This window comes from Salmo salar, chromosome ssa23 (genome assembly GCF_905237065.1).
Source record: "Salmo salar chromosome ssa23, Ssal_v3.1, whole genome shotgun sequence".
Lineage (NCBI taxonomy): Eukaryota > Metazoa > Chordata > Actinopteri > Salmoniformes > Salmonidae > Salmo > Salmo salar.
In genome coordinates this window covers 34615745-34634084 of record NC_059464.1, presented here as the reverse complement: position 1 = coordinate 34634084, position 18340 = coordinate 34615745, and the positions used below count along the sequence as shown (strand labels likewise).

Here is an 18340-nt window from a genome sequence, read left to right as displayed (position 1 = left end):
TACTGTTTGAGAAGAAATGTTTAGGGTGTGGTCCATTGTTTATGAAAAGGTATATGTGTTGAGTTTGGCCAGCAGTGAGTTTATTGATGTTTGACAATATTTAATGTGTACAGTATGTAAATATGTTTTCAGTTGGTTTCATTAGAGAGGCTTTGCTGGCTTCGAGGTCCAAGGGATTTATTGGAAGAGCCCTTCCTTACAGTGATTGTCTTTTGAAAAGGTATTTGTATTCGGGCAATACCATGGTAATGGAATTACACAGAGACTCTTTTTAAAGTGAGATTATTTTCATGTTAAAATGTGTCAAACAAAAACCATTGATTTAAAAATATATATATTTTTACAACCCGTACAACTCTCTGGGGACAACAACAATGGAAATAGTCTGGGTAGCCATTTGATTAGATGTTCAGGAGTCTTATGGCTTAGGGGTAGAAGCTGTTAAGAAGCCTTTTGGACCTAGACTTGGCGCTCTGGTATTGCTTGCCGTGCGGTAGCAAAGAGAACAGTCTATGACTAGGGTGGCTGGAGGAAAGAGAAATCAGAGGAAAGAGAAATGTGCAGGTAAAGACACTTCACGAGAAACATGTGTTATCAACATTTATTCTGTTAAACAAAAGGCAGATAAAATGTACAATCTCTGGAAAAAAAAAACACATTTCTCAAGCTTCATTCATATGAATGGGTCTACATGAGCATATTACAACACATTTTCTTAATTGTCAAAACATGGAAAATATTTTCCCCTCAAAGAGTGGATATAGGCATCAAACATCGTGATTACAAAAATGGTAAGACTCCTTCAGCTCCTGAGACTAACAAAAATCAACTGTTATTGTGAAAACTACTTTAACAACATCAAACGAGATATAAAGTAGCAGATTTCAACATTTAACAACACATTTAACTCTAAAAACATGTTTTATGTACAGATGGAGGACATAGGTTCAAATGTCTGTTGTGTCATCCTATAAGTAATGAGCAGGAAATGCTGTTGCTCAACAAATCCACTAGCTGCTCTGTTAGAGATGGAGAGTTCTTATGTTCAAGCAGTAATACAGTCATATCTTATTCACCCAAGAGTAGTGTTCTGAGGGGCATCTCCTCTCACACATGGAAGTTAGAATGTGACTCTCAGTCTTCTGTCTCCAGACCTTTCCCAAACAGCACATTATCAAGTTGTTTTCTCCCTTGTCATGATTGTTTATGTAACTTTGTAGGAGTTCTATCATTTTGAGAACTCCTGCAATCACTGCACCTATACAGTGATGCATTGGTGTGTCTTTGATTGTTATTGAATGTACCTGATTGGGAAATGCATTTTCTACTATGAGGACATTAGTATGGTCTCTCCCCTGTGAGTCCTCATGTGCACTTTCAGATTGGTGCCAGTACTGAATCTGATTCTCCTTTCTCTCCTGTGTGAATCTTTATGTGCACTGACAGATTACTGGCAACGCTGAATCCTTTCCCACAATCAGGACAGAGATATGGTTTCTCCCCAGTATGGGTCCTCATGTGTCTTTTCAAATCTCCAGTCTGCATGAAGCATGTACCACAAACAGGGCAGGAAAAAGGTTTCTCCCCTGTGTGGCTCCTCATGTGTACTGTCAGCTTACTGTTCTTGCTGAACCATTTACCACAAACATGACAACACAACCTAGCTGCAATGTGAGTTTGGAGGTGCTCTTTCATACCTTCTGTGGACTCCATATGCTTTCCACACACTCCACAAAGTGTTTCTTTATCCTTTGTATGAGTTTGAACATGTTTAATCAATGAGCCCATGTAATGAAAATACTTACCGCACACCTTACAACAAGGAGTAGCATGACCTTGACTGGATGATTTCAGGAGGGACAACTGTGTAGATTTCTTACCCTTAGTATTGATACGGGACCTTTGTCCTTTTACCATCTCTATTCTCTTTGATTTGACTGGCTTAAAACCTGATGGAGGCCTTTTATTCTCCATACCACTTTGAACTGCAGAACAGACTGGATTTACTGCAGAGAAAGGTTGAGAGACACTGGTTGGTTCTGATTCCCTATAGTCCTCTCCATCAGGTTCTGTTTTGATCTGTTCGGTTGTAGTACTGGGTAGAGTGTCTCTCTCTTTGACTCCTTCCTTTTGGGCTTGATAGATATTTGAGAGCCGAGTTGGGTACTCCACACAGTCACTTTTCACACAGGCAGGAGTGAATATGTAATCTTTAGTAACAGTCTCAATCCGTTGAATCTGCTCTTCCTCCTGACTGGTCCGGAGTTCGTCCTCTTCATCTTTAAATTGTATGGTTTCTGGGTCCTCCTGCCCCAGACTGGGGCTCCACTCCTGCTCATAGTGCTGCTGCTCCGGGGGGACCTCCACTTCAGAGACAGAGAGTGTGAGCTGCTGGAAGTCTGGAAGAAGGATAAGACAGAAAATTCAATGACATGTATGTAACAAGGTAGGAACCAAAGTATTGATCAGTGTTTCATGTGGGACCCTAATTAGTGATCAACTTGGGAAACATATAAAAGCACCCCATAGTCCTCCTCAGGTGAGCGCTTGGTACTGGAAGTTCCTGTATGTGTGTATTTTGAATAATGTAGTAGTAGTCATTGAAGTCTTGTGTCCCCCCCCGTCTGCCGAAGTTGGGACTTGGGAGAGCGTTCAGAATCATTCCGGTCTTACCAGAGTAATTGTAAATTTTCATTGAAAATCACTACAATAAAATGTGTTGTAGCGGTCACCCTGGCTTGATATTGGCTACACTATCTAGCTATTTCCCTCTCCTTACTGCAGGACAGCAGCCGGCAAGCGGAAGCGAAGGACACACTGTGTTGCCAGGTTGCAGCGCAAACTCTCCCCACTTGAGTGTTAGACTGTATCACGGTGACATCCAAAAGGTAAGCAATATTACTAATGATTTCTCGTGTAGGCAGCTATCCTACTCAAAATATTAAATCAGTGGGATGGAACAAATTGGCTACGTTAGCTAGCGATATGCGATACAGCTGCCTGGTGAAGCAACTGCTGCCCAGTGGGAACCAACAGTGGCAAGCAACTCGATACAACACCGTTGCACTGGTCATTCACACCGGCTTGTCGTTACGTTAGCTAATTGTCATGTCACGATGACATCGAGATGGTGACATCCAGATGGTGACCAATACTACAAGTTATTTCTCCCTCACCCATTGAAATTTACATCACTTTCTTTTACAAGTTTTAACTAGCGCCATACTGCTGTTGTTGCCAGCTAGCATAAACTAGCTGAATAAGTGCATCGACAAAGTCGTCCCCGGAGTGACCATACATAAATATCCCAACCAGAAGCCATGGACTACAGGCAACATCCGCATTGAGCTAAAGGCTAGAGGTGCCGTTTTCAAGGAGCGGGACACTAATCCGCACACTTATAAGAAATCCTGCTACGACCTGAGATGAACCATCAAACAGTCAAAACGTGAACACAGGACTAAGATTGAATCATACTACGCCGGCTCTGACACTCGTCGGATGTGGCAGGGCTTGCAAACTATCACGGATTACAAAGGGAAACCCAGCAGCGAGCTGCCCAGTGACACGAGCCTACCAGACGAGCTAAATTCCTTCTATGCTTGCTTCGAGGGAAGCAACACTGAACCATTCATGAGAGCACCAGCTGTTACGGACGACTGTGTGATCATGCTCTTCAAAGCAGATGTTAGTAAGACCTTTACACAGGTCAACATTCACAAGGCCGCAGAGCCAGCCGGATTACCAGGACGCATACTCAGAGCATACACTGACCAGTTGGCAGGCGTCTTCACTGACATTTGACCTCTCCCTGACCCAGTCTGTAATACCTACATATTTCAAGCAGACCACCATAGTCCCTGTGCCCAAGAGTGCCAAGCAAACCTGTCTAAATGACTATCGCCCCATAGCACTCACATCTGTAGCCATGAAAAGCTTTGAAAGGCTGGTCATGGCTCACATCAACACCATCAGACACCCTAGACCCCCTCCAACTCATGTACCTCCCCAACAGATCCACAGATGACGCAATCTCTATTGCACTCCACACTGCTGGACAAGAGGAACACCTAAGTGAGAAGGCTGTTAATTTAATTCTGAGCTAAAGTCAAAACCATAGTGCCCTCCAAGCTGATGACCCTGGGTCTGAACACCTCCCTCTGCAACTGGAACCTGGACTTCCTGATGGGCCGCCCTCAGGTGGTGAGGGTAGGCAACACCACATCCGCCATGCTGAACCTTAACACGGGGGCCCCTCAGGGGTGCGTGCTTAATCCCCTCCTGTATTCCCTGTTCACCCACGACTGAGTGGCTGCGCACGACTCCAACACCATCATTAAGTTTGCTGACGACACGACAGCGATTGGCCTTATCACGGACGATGATACTGTCTATACGGAGGTGGTCAATAACGCCAGAAAAAAGCTTCAAGTTCCTTGGTGTCCACATCACTAATGAATTATCATGGTCCACACACACCAACACAGTAGTGAAGAAGGCACGACAATGCCTCCTCCCCCTCAGGAGGCTGAAAAGATTTGCCATAGGCCCTCAGATCCTCAATGTTCTACAGCTGTACCATTGAGTGCTCTTGACTGTCTGCATCACTGCTTGGTATGGCAACCGCTTGGCATCTGAGTGCAAGGCGCTACAAAGGGAGGTACATATGGCCCAATACATCACTAGGGCCGAGCTCGCTGCCATCCAGTACATCTATACCAAGCGGTGTCAGAGGAAGGCCCTAAAAATTGTCAAAGACTCCAGTCACCCTAGTCATAGACTGTTCTCTCTGCTACCGCATGGAAAACAGTTTGATGCACCAAGTCTAGAACCAACAGGACCCTGAACAGCTTATACCCCCAAGACATAAGACTGCTAAATAGTTAACCAATAGCTATCCAGACTATCTTCATTGACCCTTTTTGCATTAACTCTTTTGACTCATCACATTCACTGCTGCTACAGTCTATTTATCCTGTTGCCTAGTCACTTGCTCCCTACATGTCACTTGCGTAACAGTTTCTCTGGACCCCCGTAATGCTAATGAGTAAATGTTTATTAGTAGGCCTATTTGGTCGTCATTTTCTCATGTTAAGCCTAACATTTCATGAAGCTATTCACTGACATTTCATGAAGCATTGCTGACATTTTTAGACTGCTGGCTGGTGGCAATTATGCAATTACTTGTTCAGTAATTATAAGTAGGAAATTCAAACATTGTAAAATAAATGTCCAATGCAACATCATACTAATCAGCTGCCAATTGATGGTTTTTATTTATTTTATATATACACTGAACAAAAATATAAAACGCAACATGTAAAGTGTTGGTTTCATGAGATGAAATAAAAGATCCCAGAAATTGTTCATAACCACAAAAAAACATGTCAAATTTTATGAACAAATTTCTATACATCCCTGTTAGTGAGCATTTTTCCTTCGCCAAAATAATCCATCCACCTGACAGGTGTGGCATATCAAGAAGCTGATTAAACAGCATGATCATTACACAGGTGCACCTTGTGCTGGGGACAATAAAAGGCCACTCTAAAATGTGCAGTTGTCACACAACGCCACAGATGTCTCAAGTGTTGAGGGAGCGTGCAATTGGCATGCTGACTGCAGGAATGTCCACCAGAGCTGTAGCCAGAGAATTTAATGTTAATTTCTCTACCATAAGCCGCCTCCGTCATTTTAGAGTATTTGGCAGTATGTCCAACTGGCCTCAACTGTAGACCAGATGTGACCATGCCAGCCCAGGACCTCCACATTCGGCTTCTTCACTTGCGCCACCCGGACAGCTGATGAAACTGAGTACTTATGTCTGTAATAAAGCCCTTTTGAGGGGAAAAACTCATTCTGATTGGCTGGACCTGGCTCCCAAGTGGGTGGGCCTATGCCCTCCCAGGCCCACCCATGGCTGTACCCCTACCCAGTCATGTGAAATCCATAGATTAGGGTCTAATTCGTTTATTTCAATTGACTGATTTCCTTACATGAACTGTAACTCAGTAAAATCGTTGAAATTGTTGCAAGTTGCGTTTTATAATTTTGTTCAGTATACAACTGTCCTGTATAGGCTACCTGAACCTGCATGACATGAGCCGTCTTCGTGCTCTCTCCCAACTTGGATAGAAAGTTGTGTGTAAAACCAGTCTTAAGGCCAAATAATAGTCAGTCCACACTCAAAACTCTAGCTTACTAGGGATTGTTTCATTATGCACTGTACATACACATACATACATACATACATACATACATATACACACACAAAAGTATGTGGACACCCCATCAAATTAGTGGAATCAACTATTTCAGTCACACCCGTTGCTGACAGGTGTATAACATTGAGCACACAGCCATGCAATCTCCATAGACAAATATTTGGCAGTAGAATGGTCTTACTGAAGAGCTCAGTGACTTTCAATGTGGCACCATCATAGGATGCCACCTTTCCAACAAGTCAGTTTGACAAATTTCTGCCCTACTAGAGCTGCACCGGTCAACTGTAAGTGCTGTTATAGTGAAGTGGAAACGTCTAGGAGCAACAACGGCTTAGCAGTGACGTGGTAGGCCATACAACTCACAGAACAGGACCACTGAGTACTGGAGTGTGTAGCGAGTAAAATGTTTTGCCCTCAGTTGCAACACTCACTACCAAGTTCCAGACTGCCTCTGGAAGCAACGTCAGCACAAAAACTCTTAGTCAGGAGCTTCATGAAATGGGTTTCCATTGCAGAGCAGCCGTACACAAGCCTAAGATCGCAATGCCAAGCCTGGGCTGGAGTGGTGTAAAGCTCGCCGCCATTTGACTCTGGAGCAGTGGAAATGCATTTTCTGGAGTGATGAATCACGCTTCACCATCTGGCAGTTCGACGGATGAACTCTGGCGACAGATTTGTGTTCTTTATTAAGACCGTATGCATATTTTCCCTGTTTTCTTGCACCGACGAGCCATTAAATCGTGTTAAGGAGGAAACTGACACCTTTGCAGCCTGAATGGAGGACGGTTTACGACGTACAAAACGGTCACCGGGTAGACACGAGTGTATTACCGGCTGGGCACATTAATCCAAGACGATAGAGAGGATCAATGGAGGCTCCTCAGAGGAGGAAAGGGAGGACCATCCTCCTCAGTGAATTTCATAAACATAAAAATTGTGAAACATTAAAGTTCTAATTTTAATATCAAACTATACAAAAAAATATTAACGTCGCCAAATAATTGATTAAATTATTAAACTCAATGAAGGTCAACAGTAGCCTCAGCAGCACTCTGTAGGGTAGCACCATGGTGTAGCCAGGGGACAGCTAGCTTCTGTCCTCCTGTGGGTACATTGACTTCAATACAAAACCTAGGAGGCTCATGGTTTCTCACCCCCTTCAAAAGACGTACACAGTAATTATGACAACTTGCTAGCTAGCACTGCAATGCATAACATGTGGTGAGTAGTTGACTCAAAGAGAGAAAGACAATAATTGAACAGTTTTGATTAATTTCTTCCAAAATGAAGAAGCAAGAGGGGGAGCTACTGTATATTTCGTAGTACATTTTATTTCACTTTCACCTAGCTAGCTTCTGGCTCAAACAGAGAGGGATGCTATGTTAGCTAGCAGAATATGGCTATACAACACTGGAACTTTTCCAAGTCGAGGAAAGCTTTTGGTTTTATTAATTTATTGCCACCAGGGCCCACCGGTGTAAATGCTAAACTGCTTGCTGCTGACTGTACACTGTACTGCATGATTGTAGTGGGTTTATTAACTTGTTAGTTCTAGTAGCTACGTTAACTATGACGTGACAACTATATTGTTTGTGTGTGGTTAGCGGTCATGATATGGAAATGTTGTGCACTGAAGTCCACAAGCAAAGGGAAAAGGTGAGAGGAGGAGAGCGAGTAGATAGATGCGAGAAGGAATATATATATACACACACAACAAGCTGTTTGTATGTGGCTGCTATGAAAGTGAACTGTGTTTGCGTGTGATGAGGGGTGTATTGATTCTGTTGAAAAACGTTTCTTAAACAGAACGGGATAAACATACCTGAATTTGTCTAATAGAAACTCTCATTCGCAACTGCTGGACTAATGATTACATGCTATATCAGCTAGATTGCAGGCAAGAGTTTGCAAGGCGGTATTGCATGTATCACTGTCTGTCACCTTGATTACTCAATTATCTCGACCTGTGCACCTACATTGTAAACTTTCATTCAGAGGCTAGGTTGTAGCAACCTCATGATGGGTCCAGGGAAAATTCGAGCATCATGTAGTAGCCTAAACCTTTCGATGTTACATTGAGCTGGGTGAATGGAATATGAATGACAGTCATCCGATATGTTGTAATAGAAATTAGGCCACGCTCATAATTATTTTTTTAACATCCTCCCTCATCTTAAACGGCACTGACCGCGAATGGTGAGGATCCAAAGCGCCCACCCAGGCTAGGCTTGTTGAAATTAAAATGGAACAACTGCTGGCATTAGGCCATTTAGGCATACCCGATCATTTTCATATTACACTTCCTCTAAAAAAAGAACCAACTTTGGCATTGCTCCTTTTATTTCGTAAAATTGAGTTTGAGTTAGACAAACGTAATGAGTAACAAACCTGCTCTGTGTAGGTTTAACGGTATCTCAGGTTGAAGAACAATGTCGAGCAGCCTCTGTAGACGGACAACTTCCTCCTGATACTCTGCTATCATTTTTTCAACGACCCCGAATATCTCATCAGCAGCAGCTGTTAATCTATCATTGAGAAAAACCCTCAACAACTGTATTTTAGACATATTTAAAGAATACAAATGTATTAGCTAGCTAAGTGGCTGTGCTGTTTTCATCCCATCCATGTCCGTGCAGCAACAACAACATCCGGCATTACTAAGTAAAAAAGGGAATCCACTGTTCGTGCACCTTCAAGTTAACACATTTTGCGCATTCGCCACCTGCTGGACTGGAGTGTAACATGGCCAATGTACTGATGTAGTAGCACGTGCCAAACTCATTCCACAGAGGACGGAGTGTTTCTGGGTTTTCGCTCCTGCGTCCGTAAATTCACTCTGGCTATCTACTTTGATTTCAGAGCGCACTCGTCTGAGTGTGCCAGAGCGCAGAATAACTGATGAATTTGCAAACGCTCAACAGCCGTTGAATATGGCCGGTGTCAGTAAACGTTGGCAAAAAAGCGTAATTAAATTGTTGCCAGCAGCACAGTTACAGTCACTAACATGATCATAGCCTAACCAGCTCTGCTAGGTCGAGTAAAATGGTAAGAGTAGGGGTTCTCTCATTTGTGTCTGTCAGTAGCTAGCAAGCTAGCCAACATCAGCCAGTTAGCTTGACTAACATCGTGAGGTCAGAGCGCTCGGATCAACCCTACTCCTCGACCAGAGCCGCTCTGCTCTGCTAGAGCGTCCAGTGTGCGCTCTGAACGCTCCGAGAGCAAAATGCTCTGATGAATTTATAAACTGACAACACTCTGAATTTAGGAATGACCAGAGCGCACTCTGAGCTCACTCTGACATTCCAGATTTAATTTATGAACACCCTAGGTCTTAATTGAAAGTAGAAACCAAAAACCATCAGACACCAGGCCCTCCATGGAATGAGTTTGACACTCCTGTAGCAGCACATGTACTAGTAGTAAATGTATGGCTTATTGACTACCACAGAATCATAATATGCATCAAACCTGGCAGTAAAACCCGAAAATGTTTCCAATCGTTTTTTCACCATTCATTTTTGCATTGGGGATTTTAGAACTACTTCATATAAGGTCTGTGTTTCATGTAGGCTTACCCTGGCGTGACATTTTGATAACCGTGCAAATCTCTCTCGGACAAGGTAACTTTTATCAATATATTTGCCTGTAATTACTAATTAGCCGCTAATGTGGCTATCATACGGAACTTCACATCTTGTTGCAAGCTTTAACATCATCACTCAAGGTACATTTCTCAATGCAAACTCGTCGACAGGTAGCCTTTTATAGCCTTTTTAGTTTCTTGTGTAAATAATTGAGTGTTTCTCGTGTGTATTCTTGTTTAGAATTTTGCTAATTACCTAGCTAGCTACCTTAACATTTTTAAATTGATAAAACAAAATTCATTACCCTCTCTCCTTTGTAGCGAACTAGCTAACCTTAGGTCTCTCTGTCGATCAGAAACAAGGATGGTTCTGTGTTATGCACCGCCGGATTGTAACCACTACTTTGATAAGCACACATGCATTTGATCGTTTTCCAAAGCGTCGCTGGAGCCGTGTGATTAGGTAAGCAATGGTTGCTAATGAGCAATTTTGATTAAGTTAACACTCTGCAGTTAGCTAGGTGCTTATGAATGTTAGCTAGATATCCACCGAATGTGTTACGTGTACAACGCACATTACCGTCCTTACAAGTAAAACTAAAACCAGTATAGGCTACCAGAATGACTGTTGTTACTTTTTTATTAACAAGTATTTAGTGATTTAGCCAGCTACTTGTTCAAGTGGTCACATGCTAGCTAGCGTTAGCCCACCAGGGAAAGGATATTTAGCTTGCTAGTTAAGGTTAACTCACTGTTTGTGTAGTCAGACTTGCTACCTAACGTTATGCTGGCGCCATGGCAAGAATAGTTGGTTATCTAGCATGTCACCACTTAGAAAAGTCTGACTGCAAAAATGATAAGCTAATGTTAACTATCTAGCTAGTTAGTTGGCACCTTGGTTGGCTAGTTAGCTACATTAGCTAAAGTTGACTAGTTAGTTGACAACGAACTTATGGGATCAATGTTTTCCCATATAAAACAAATGTTTTTGTTCCACGAGTGCATCTGTTGTACATGACTAATCAAAAATGACTGGTGAATTTAGCTATACATGTCAGCAGGGATGTTAATTAAGCTAGCCGGAGTCTAATTCTGACACAGCAGTGAAATGTTGCCTTTACAAACATCGCATGGCACAGATGTAGAAATTGTGGGCTGCTGGCCAGTCCCCAAAATCCTTTGTTTCATTACTGCATGTCAGTCCATTTCAGATGATCCCCTATCACTGTTGGTCCTCTTCAGTGACCTCACGGCTGAGAGTTTTAACTTTCCTCTTGAGAATTTGAATCAGAAGTAGTGTCACGTCCTGACCATAGTAACAGGTTATTTTCTATGGTAGAGTAGGTCAGGGCGTGACAGGGGGTGTTTTGTGTTTTTCTATGTTTTGTATTTCTATGTTTAAGTTCTAGTTTTTCTATGTTGTTTTTTGGGTTGATCTCCAATTGGAGGCAGCTGGTCCTCGTTGTCTCTAATTGGAGATCATATTTAAGTAGGGGTTTTTCTTCCTGTTTTTTGTGGGTTATTATATTTTGAGTAGTGTTTGTTTCTCTCTGCGTCACAGTTTGTTGTTTTGTCATTTCAGTTATTTATGTATTGCAAAGTTTCACGGATTTAATAAAATGTGGAACTACAACCACGCTGCACTTTGGTCTGCTCCTTTCGACAGCCGTGACATACAGTCGTATGACTCATTGCAATACTTCACCTCTTCATGCAAATGGTACCCTAGATTGTCCTGATCATCTAGTTGAGCATTACAGATAATTCCTCCATTCCAGCAGAAATGTCCCATCCACATAGTCAGATTTTAGCTGTGCAGATAGACCAAAGCCCAGTCTATTTTACCAATACTATAATCAAGTCTGAAGAAGCTGTTTATTGGGAAACAAGAATAAACAATGAGGCGTGAGGATTGGTGTTTAGGTACCACTTGTCACATTGTCCCATGGTGGGTTTGTGACATGATAAACAATGCATTTTCTGTCATGATAAAGATGTTGATACAGCATTGAAAAAGACCCACCACTGACCAAATGTATATTTGTTTTTCAGACCAACAGGAGTGCATCCCTCAGACCATCTGGTGCATGTACATCCTGTGCCAGTGTGATCCAGTTGTGGAGACGACAGCACATCGAGCCTGTGGACGAACAGGTCAGTAACTCATCAAATATGATACAATATTGTGTAAAACATAGAATTTGTATATGCATTGAAAAACGGATTGGAAGAAAACCTCAAAGTAGGAACAAAAACTATTTGTGCAAAAACTATTTCCAAGTTGGTTACAGATGTTCACTGCTGCAGTGCCAACTTTGGGAGCATGTGGTCCTTGAAAAACTCCTCTAGTCCAGCAATAGGAGTCTACCAGAGGTTGTCACGCTGGATGGGGATGGTGACGGAGGCTTTGGTGGTCCACACAATGAATAAGCAAGTGTCCTTTCCAGTGTTGTGGAGCTGCCCTTAACTTGCTGCCAGTAAGGATGGTATTCACGGAGGCTGTAAGACCCTCCCTTCTGGATATATAAATCCTTCGACTTCACTGCCTCTTCAATGTTAAGGCCCCTTGCACCATAGGGACACTTAACCTCCACCACTGCTGTGGTGCCCACTCTGGCTATCTACCACCAGACCATCCGGTGAGGCACCCAGGATCCCAGACCCCATGACCAAAAGCCTTGACTCCTGCCCATCCATCTCTGTAGCCATTTTGAATGCCTTGATGTCCTTCGTTATCTGTGCCCCATTTTTACCCCAGTCAACGTCTCAACACCGTGAAATGTATTCCTTGTAAGAAATGTGCTATATAAATAGTTTTATTTGATAACATTACAGATGTAGAATATTTAATAAACTGTAATATTCATATGTGGGCAAGTGCAATTTTTCTATAAACTTTTAATTGTTAACTTGGGATTTTATGAGTTGACATAGCATATAGTGGGAAGGATCCTATAAATCAAGACTGTGTGAATGCATGTACCACTCTGAATAAATAAATATTGTGCCTTTTGAAGATTTCTGCCTTTTAAAGATTTGTCTCTGGTCATGAAAGTACAATACAGACTGGATGTCTAAACAAAGTACATTCTGAATGTGAATAGATTTGTATATTCATTCTCATCAATGACAACATTCTAAAACTGAGTTATCTTTCATCGAAGTCTGGTATCTGGAATAATCTGGTTAATGATTGTATAATTGATTAAGTGTCTCTTTCCTTGTAGGATGTTGACAGCCTTTTAGAAAAATGCTTATTGCTAAGATGCTCAAACTTAACTTAAAAATGTTCGCCTAAAATGATATACCCAAATCTAACTGCATGTAGCTCAGGCCCTGAAGCAAGGATATGCATATTCTTGGTACCATTTGAAAGGAAACACTTTGAAGTTTGTGAAAATGTGAAAAGAATGTAGGAGAATATAACACAATAGATCTGGTAAAAGAAAATACAAAGAAAAAACCAACCGTTCTTTTGTATTTTTTTGTACCATCTTTGAAATGCAAGATAAAGGCCATAATGTATTATTCCAGCCCAGGTGCAATTTCGATTTTGGCCACTAGATGGCGGCAGTGTATGTGCAAAGTTTTAGACTGATCCAATGAACCATTGCATTTCTGTTCAAAATTTAGTATCAAGACTGCCCAAATGTGTCTAATTTGTTTATTAATAACTTTTCATATTCAAAATTGTGCACTCTCCTCAAACAATATCATGGTATTGTTTCACTGTAATAGCTACTGTAAATAGGACAGTGCAGTTAGATTAACAAGAATTTAAGATTTCTGCCAATATCAGATATGTTTATGTCCTGGGAAATTTTCTTGTTACTTACAACCTCATGCTAATCGCATTAGCCTACGTTAGCTCAACTGTCCCGTGGACGGGACACCGATCCCGAAGAAGTTTAGCTACGCTCACGACACAGGATCAATTTTATCCCTCATGCTGGCCCTGACCAAACTGGTAAGTTTCCCCTCACTATACCTGCACTTCTCCACATTGCCAGACTTACAGTTGAAGTCGGAAATTTACATACACTTAGGTTGGAGTCATTAAAACTCGTTTTTCAACCACCACCAATTTCTTGTTAACAAACTATAGTTTTGGCAAGTCGGTTAGGACATCTACTTTGCGCATGACACAAGTAATCTTTCCAACAATTATTTACAGACAGATTATTTCACTTATAATTCACTGTATTACAATTCCAGTGAGTCAGAAGTTTACATACACTGAGTTGACTGTGCCATTAAACAGCGTGGAAAATTTCAGAAAATTATGTCATGGCTTTAGAAGCTTCTGATAGGCTTATTGACATCATTTGAGTCAATTGGAGGTGTACCTGGGGATGTATTTCAAGGCCTACCTTCACACTCAGTGCCTCTTCGCTTGACATCATGGGAAAATCAAAAGAAATCAGAAAAGAATTGTAGAACTCCACAAGTCTGGTTCATCCTTGGGAGGAATTTCCAAACGCCTGAAGATACCACGCTCATCTGTACTAACAATAGTACACAAGTATAAACACCATGGGACCACGCAGCCATCATACCGCTCAGGAAGGAGACGCCTTCTGTCTCCTTGAGATGAACGTACTTCGGTGCGAAAAGTGCAAATCAATCCCAGAACAACAGCAAAGGACCTTGTGAAGATGCTGGCGGAAACAGGTACAAAAGTATCTATATCCACAGTAAAACGAATCCTATATCGACATAACCTGAAAGGCCAACCAGCAAGGAAGAAGCCACTGCTCCAAAACTGCCATAAAAAAGCCAGACTACAGTTTGCAACTGCACATGGGGACAAAGAGCGTACTTTTTGGAGAAATGTCCTCTGGTCTGATGAAACAAAAATAGAACTGTTCGGCCATAATGACCATTGTTATGTTTGGAGGAAAAAGGGGGAAGCTTGCAAGCCAAAGAACACCATCCCAACCGTGAAGCACGGGGTGTCACGACTTCCGCCGAAGTCGGTTCCTCTCCTTGTTCGGGCAGCATTCAGCGGTCGACGTAACCGGTCTTCTAGCCATCGCCGATCCACCTTTCATTTTCCATTTGTTTTGTCCACACACCTGGTTTACATTCCCTCATTACTTGTCGTGTATATAACCCTCTGTTCCCCCCATGTCTGTGTGTGAAATTGTTTGATGTAAAGTGTTTGTGCACTCTGACTGGTTCGCAATGGGTTATTTTGTACCCATATTTTGTTGTTCTGGGTGCCGTTGTTTTTTTGCATATTAAACTGCTCCGGTCTTTACCCAGTTCTGCTCTCCTGCGCCTGACTTTCCTGCAGCCAGTCACGCACCCCTTACAGGGGTGCAGCATCGTGTTGTGGGGGTGCTTTGCTGCAGCAGGGACTGGTGCACTTCACAAAATAGATGGCATCACGAGGGAGGAAAATTATGTGGATATATTGAAGCAACATCTCAAGACATCAGTCAGGAAGTTAAAGCTTGGTCACAAATGGGTCTTCCAAATGGACAATGACCCCAAGCAAACTTCCAAAATTGTGGCAAAATGACTTAAGGACAACAAAGTCAAGGTATTGGAGTGGCCATCACAAAGCCCTGACCTCAATCCTATAGAAGATTTGTGGGCAGAACTGAAAAAGCGTGTGCGAGCAAGGAGGCCTATAAACCTGACTCAGTTGCACCAGCTCTGTCAGGAGGAATGGAATTAGATCAATGAAATGCCTCTTGATGGGCGTTTAGAGTCCTTTAGACATAAATTGTTTTACATATCAATTGTTAGATTTTACATATCAATTGTACGGATCGCTAATTAGACCAACCATTTAGATATTTGCAATGTTTAATTGTGCTTTGTTATTTCTCATCCGACGTTTTGTTCAATGGAGCTTTTTAGCATCACAAGATAGAAGACTGATCATGGAACACTGTCAAAATAGAGAGAGAAGAGAGCAGGTAGAGACACCTTAATGAACAAGGTTATCAACATTTATTCTGTTGTGGATAAAATGTACATGATGTAAACGAATTATCTTTTCACTCAGTGCAAACTCCTTTCGTTTTGGAACCGGGCTGCCTCCCGAGCGTGAGCCAGGTGCCCTGTTCAAAACCCACCGCGAAGTCTGCTCAAAACAAAGGTGACGTAGCCTAGGCTAGATTAAGCACGTGGAGTAATTGGCAATCTGTGTTCACATGAAAGTGCCTGCTTTATCTGCCGTTACAATGAAAACAAAGTTATAAAATTTGAACATACACTGAGTGTACAAAACATTAATTACACATTCCTAAAATGGAGTTGTACCCCTTCCTTTTTCCGTCAGAACAGCCTCAATTTGTCGGGGCTTGGACTCAACAAGATGTCGAAAGCGTCCTTTGGGGGGGTGGACCATTCTTGATACACAAGGGAAACTGTTGAGCGTGAAAAACCCATCAGTGTTGCAGTTCTTGACACAGACCGGTGTACCATACCCCATTCAAAGACACTTAAATCTTTTGTCTTGCTCATTCAACTTCTGAATGGCACACATACACAATCCATGTCTCAATTGTCTCAAGGCCTAAAAATCCTTCCCTTCATCTACAGGGATTGACATGGATTTAACAAATGACATCAGTAAGGGATCATAGCTTTCACCTGGTCAATCTATGTCATGGAAAGAGCAGGTGTTCTTAATGTTTTGTACACATTGTATATTTTATGGAAAAGAGATGTATGTTTCTGGATGATGTGCTATGCTGCCTTGTTGACAAAATGACCAAATGGCGCAGTTTACTGTTCTATTAGAGAAGGGCACTCCTCCCTCAACGCTTTTGCCAGTTCATGTTACAGGCCACAGACCGGTGCACCACTGCTCAGGTTAATAGAACTCTCACTGTTTCTCCCGTGTGAGTCCTCATGTGTATCTTTTGATGTCCAATCGGATTGAAGCCTGGCCACAATCAGGGCAGTAACATAGCCTGATTTCTCCTCTGTGTGAACCCAAATGTGCATTTTCAAATAGTGCCTGTAGCTTTTGCCACAATGACTGCAATGTTATTATTTCTCCCCTGTGTGGATCATTCTGGGATATTTGAGTTCCACTCTGATTGAATGTTTTGCCACAATCGGGCAGGGATATGATTTCTCCCCTGTGTGGCTCCTCATGTGCATTGTAAGTTCATTGTTTAAGGTGAACCATTTACTACAAATATGACAACAAAACCTGCAAAAAATCCACAATGTGAGCAGGCTCAGGGTATGGAAGAGGTCAGTAATCCAGAGAGGGGCAAAGGTACAGGTCGTCAGGCAGGCGGGCTCAGAGTCAGGACAGGTAAAGGTCAAAACCAGGAGGGCGAGGAAAGAGAGACCGGAAAAAGCCGGAGCTGAGACACAGACCACTGGTTGACTTGAACAAACAAGACGAACTGGCAATAGACAAACAGAGAACACAGGTATAAATACACAGAGGATAATGGGGAAGATGGGCGACACCTGGAGGGGGTGGAGACAATCACAAAGACAGGTGAAACAGATCAGGGTGTGACAGCTATGGAAGACTGCCAATATAATTTTAAACAATGTGTATTCCCATTTAAGACAACATTCTCTGATGGGTGGACAACCTTCTTTGTGGTACCATTTGTAAGTTTACATTTCAATTTTAGTCAAATTTATCAGCCAAACATGACACCCACCGTGTATTCAAGATTATGATGTGTCTCAACCATAGCAGGCACAACACATACTCCTCAGATGATGTGGCATCTGTCATTAGGGCTGTATGTATTTTTAGATATTGGCCTATTGTAAATGTGTATTATTGAAGCATCAACATCTTTATTGCAAAAATAAATACAAATGCACACCACTTTAAGCTACATATTCATTTGAAAGAGGTAATGCATTTCCTATTGATCAGCACAATTGATAAAAACCATTTATTTTATCTAGTGATCCAACAATGATTTGGTTATTTATTAGCCATAATAAAACCAACTATTCGTTCTAAATGTAAAGTGGTAATCTGATCTCTTATTCAAACTCAGCTTGCAAGCTTCTCATGATGTTTGCACCTACTCATAATTACTTGTCTTAACCCAAAATTGGTTTAGGCCTACTCTAATAGCTGCATTGTACACAAACAAATCGACACAGCTTGATTTTAGATTTTTATTTTCGAAATCTACAAGTAAAACGTACAGTTTCACAGAAATGTTCTCCAAAATGTTTATTTTTGAAATTGGAAGATTTTTGGCAGATTTAATATAAACGGTTTGGCTGACTTAAGAAACTGATTTAAAATAACTACTTTATTTGGCACTTAGGAACTTACTATGGGCATTTATTTATTTAACTATTTAACATATTGAGATGAGAACGTTTTAATTGGAATTGGGCTGCCTGAGTAAACGCAGCCTTCGACTTTGACCAACAGTAGGTTGATATACTTTACCTTAAAACCAGGAACACAGATAACGTGGGCAGTGTTTATTATAGCCTTGAAGTCCACCTTTTGGTCTTTTTTTTACCAGTTTCTGTCTTTGTACAGCAAAACATGTAATAACTTTTGATTGGACTTACA

The 18340-nt window shown here is 41.8% G+C and overlaps 1 protein-coding gene and 1 long non-coding RNA gene across 4 annotated transcripts; one reads left to right on the top strand and one right to left on the bottom strand.

Annotated features, from left to right (window-relative positions):
* Positions 1–587: 587 nt before the first annotated feature.
* Positions 588–8890, bottom strand: LOC106584466 (zinc finger protein 287). The gene is made up of 2 exons (XM_014169827.2): positions 8613–8890; positions 588–2399 (listed from the first exon to the last, which is right to left on the bottom strand). Exons 1-2 carry the CDS (start codon positions 8788–8790, stop codon positions 1378–1380), a joined length of 1200 nt encoding a protein of 399 aa, XP_014025302.1. The 5' UTR covers positions 8791–8890; the 3' UTR covers positions 588–1377.
* Positions 8891–9829: 939 nt separating this feature from the next.
* LOC106584467 (uncharacterized) lies at positions 9830–12825 on the top strand. Of its 3 annotated transcripts, none has more exons than XR_001323751.2 (4): positions 9830–9948; positions 10164–10270; positions 11860–11961; positions 12099–12825. It is a non-coding gene; the product is annotated as an uncharacterized lncRNA (long non-coding RNA). The 3 variants fall into 3 exon arrangements; XR_001323752.2 differs by having other exon boundaries at positions 12089–12825; XR_006761512.1 differs by having other exon boundaries at positions 11860–12825.
* Positions 12826–18340: the final 5515 nt, after the last annotated feature.